The sequence below is a fragment of the Morone saxatilis genome, unplaced genomic scaffold, assembly GCF_004916995.1.
Source record: "Morone saxatilis isolate NCDOM2014 unplaced genomic scaffold, NCSU_SB_2.0 Contig7, whole genome shotgun sequence".
Taxonomy (NCBI): Eukaryota; Metazoa; Chordata; class Actinopteri; family Moronidae; genus Morone; species Morone saxatilis.
Window position 1 is genome coordinate 16,365,658 of NW_023340246.1, and position 2,130 is coordinate 16,367,787.

Here is a 2,130-nt window from a genome sequence, read left to right on the forward strand (position 1 = left end):
TCCATAGTTCGTCTTTCATCCAGGGATGCTGGTGGCCCTCAAAGGAGACAAAAGAGAAAATGATATGAGTTCTACAGGAGAGCAAGAGAATGGCAGTAGGATTTGATGTGTAGAAACACATTTCCACACACCATTTGAAATGAATGATACACCAGTGTGTGTCCATAAGAAGTGAGGATTATGAATTTCATATATAGAAATCATTATTTGACTACAATAATTTGCAACATTTTGACGAATTAAGCACAGTTTCTACCTATTAACTTAAAAAAAATACTTAAAAGCAGCAGAAATAGTTTTATTACTGTACAATAAATACATGTATAAATGTGTCTGTTTTTGTGTGTGGTTTAGAAAACACACTGCCCTTCGCTGACTCCTGGGTCAGAAGTAGCATACAGGCTGCTGCTATGCCCTTGAGCAATCGGAGCAAGACATCAAATCACTTACAGCCCCTGGGTTACTTCAACTGCTTCATAGCTGATCCTGGGTTTGACATCCCAGTGGAGAGATGGAAAGACAGAGAAAAGACAGTTTGCCCGAGGCTGTCAATAATATATATTTTCTCCCTTCTTTCCTTTCCTCGCTTTTTCTTTCTTGCTGCAATGTTTAGGCTATTTTCTCGATTCACCTTGACGAAACCTCCCAGCCAGCCTGTCTCCCACGCCGCAACACACCAAAAAACCCAGACTCCTCCCTCCTAGGCGGGAGGGAGGAGTCTGGTTTTCTCCGGCAGAACTGAGTGTATAATACTCTGCAGCCAGCCACAATGTGTGTCAGAGGACTGTTTTTGCTCCCAAAGTAGATGAATGCTCTAAATCTGGTGTCTGTATTGCTGACTGCGAGATACGAGTAAAATTGGTTCGCACTTTATCATCCCGAGCCAGGACAAGGTGAGCATCTTCTCACTTCAGCGGTTAAACACAGAAACGTGTTATTATTTTCTCATATTTATCTCACAAAACATAGTCTCTGCTAGATTTAATTGTTGTCATTCCATGTGTTTTCTATAAACATGCTTTTTTTTTTGTTGTGTCCCAGTCACATTTTTCTGGTGTGTTTACTGAGTGGTGAGCCAATGCGTCGTTTTGCACGGTTTGTGCGTCACGGTCACATTTACGCACATTCTCCTGTGAGATTTGTGCGGTTTTTAAACCCCACAGAGGAGTGAGTGTGGAATTTAGTGGAACAGACTGTGTGTCTGTGTGTGGGCTTTGACTCATGCTCGTTCTACAGTGTAGTTTTCAGGTGTGATCGAGGAGACAGAGAATGGGGAGAGACGCTCTTTCCTTTTTGGAAACTAAAAGTATCTTTTGTTCCTTTACAGGTTTTTCGATTGTGGGATAGAATGCCGGCGATCGCAAGTAAAAACTCGGATTTGGAGTTTGACTCCTTACAACCATGTTTCTACCCGGATGAGGACGACTTCTACTTCTGTGGTCCCGACTCTGCGCCACCGGGGGAGGACATCTGGAAGAAATTCGAGTTGTTGCCCACTCCGCCCCTCTCCCCGAGCCGAGCAGCGCTACCGGGGGAGCCGGCGACTGCCTCTCCGGAGGCAGACCCTCTGGGCTTCGGCTTAGGGGACCCACTGGACTGGGCTTCGGAGCTGCTGCTCTTGCCCGAGGACGATATCTGGGGGGCGTCCGACGATGGGGATCTGTTCGGCTCTGCTTTGGATACTAACCCCAATAGCATCATTATCCAGGACTGTATGTGGAGTGGCTTCTCCGCCAGGGAAAAGCTGGAGCGGGTGGTCACGGAGAAACTCGGCAAGGCTATTTCCACTGCCACAGGAGGAGACAGGAACATGTGCGTCAAGGCGCCGGAGGTGGTGAGCCGCAGCTCGGTGTCAGAGTGTGTGGACCCCACGGTAGTCTTCCCTTTCCCGGTCCACAAGAAGAACGGCAACAGGGACTCAACCGGGACAGTTAACACATCCACAACCCACGCGAGTGCTCACAGTGACTCCGGTAAGAATTTGAAGATGCGTTAAAAGCCTTGTTTCCGTATTTTAAGACATTCTAGTGCCAAGAACATCCAGCACTGAAAAAATAACCACCATTAGCGTTTATTATTATTATTATTATTATTATTATTATTATATATTTTTTTTATCATTATTATGTT

At 45.7% G+C, this 2,130-nt stretch overlaps 1 protein-coding gene across 1 annotated transcript; it reads left to right on the forward strand.

The window, feature by feature from the left end:
* Window positions 1-760: 760 nt before the first annotated feature.
* Window positions 761-1,996, forward strand: LOC118340993 (N-myc proto-oncogene protein-like). The gene is made up of 2 exons (XM_035679160.1): window positions 761-893; window positions 1,328-1,996. The coding sequence occupies exon 2, from the start codon at window positions 1,349-1,351 to the stop codon at window positions 1,994-1,996; it is 648 nt and encodes a 215-aa protein (XP_035535053.1). The 5' UTR covers window positions 761-893; window positions 1,328-1,348.
* The last annotated feature ends 134 nt before the right edge of the window (window positions 1,997-2,130 follow it).

What these genes read in the sequence shown, in the direction of transcription:
- LOC118340993 (XM_035679160.1), top strand. Translation starts at nt 1,349, where the DNA reads ATGCCGGCGATCGCAAGTAAAAACTCGGATTTGGAGTTTGACTCCTTA.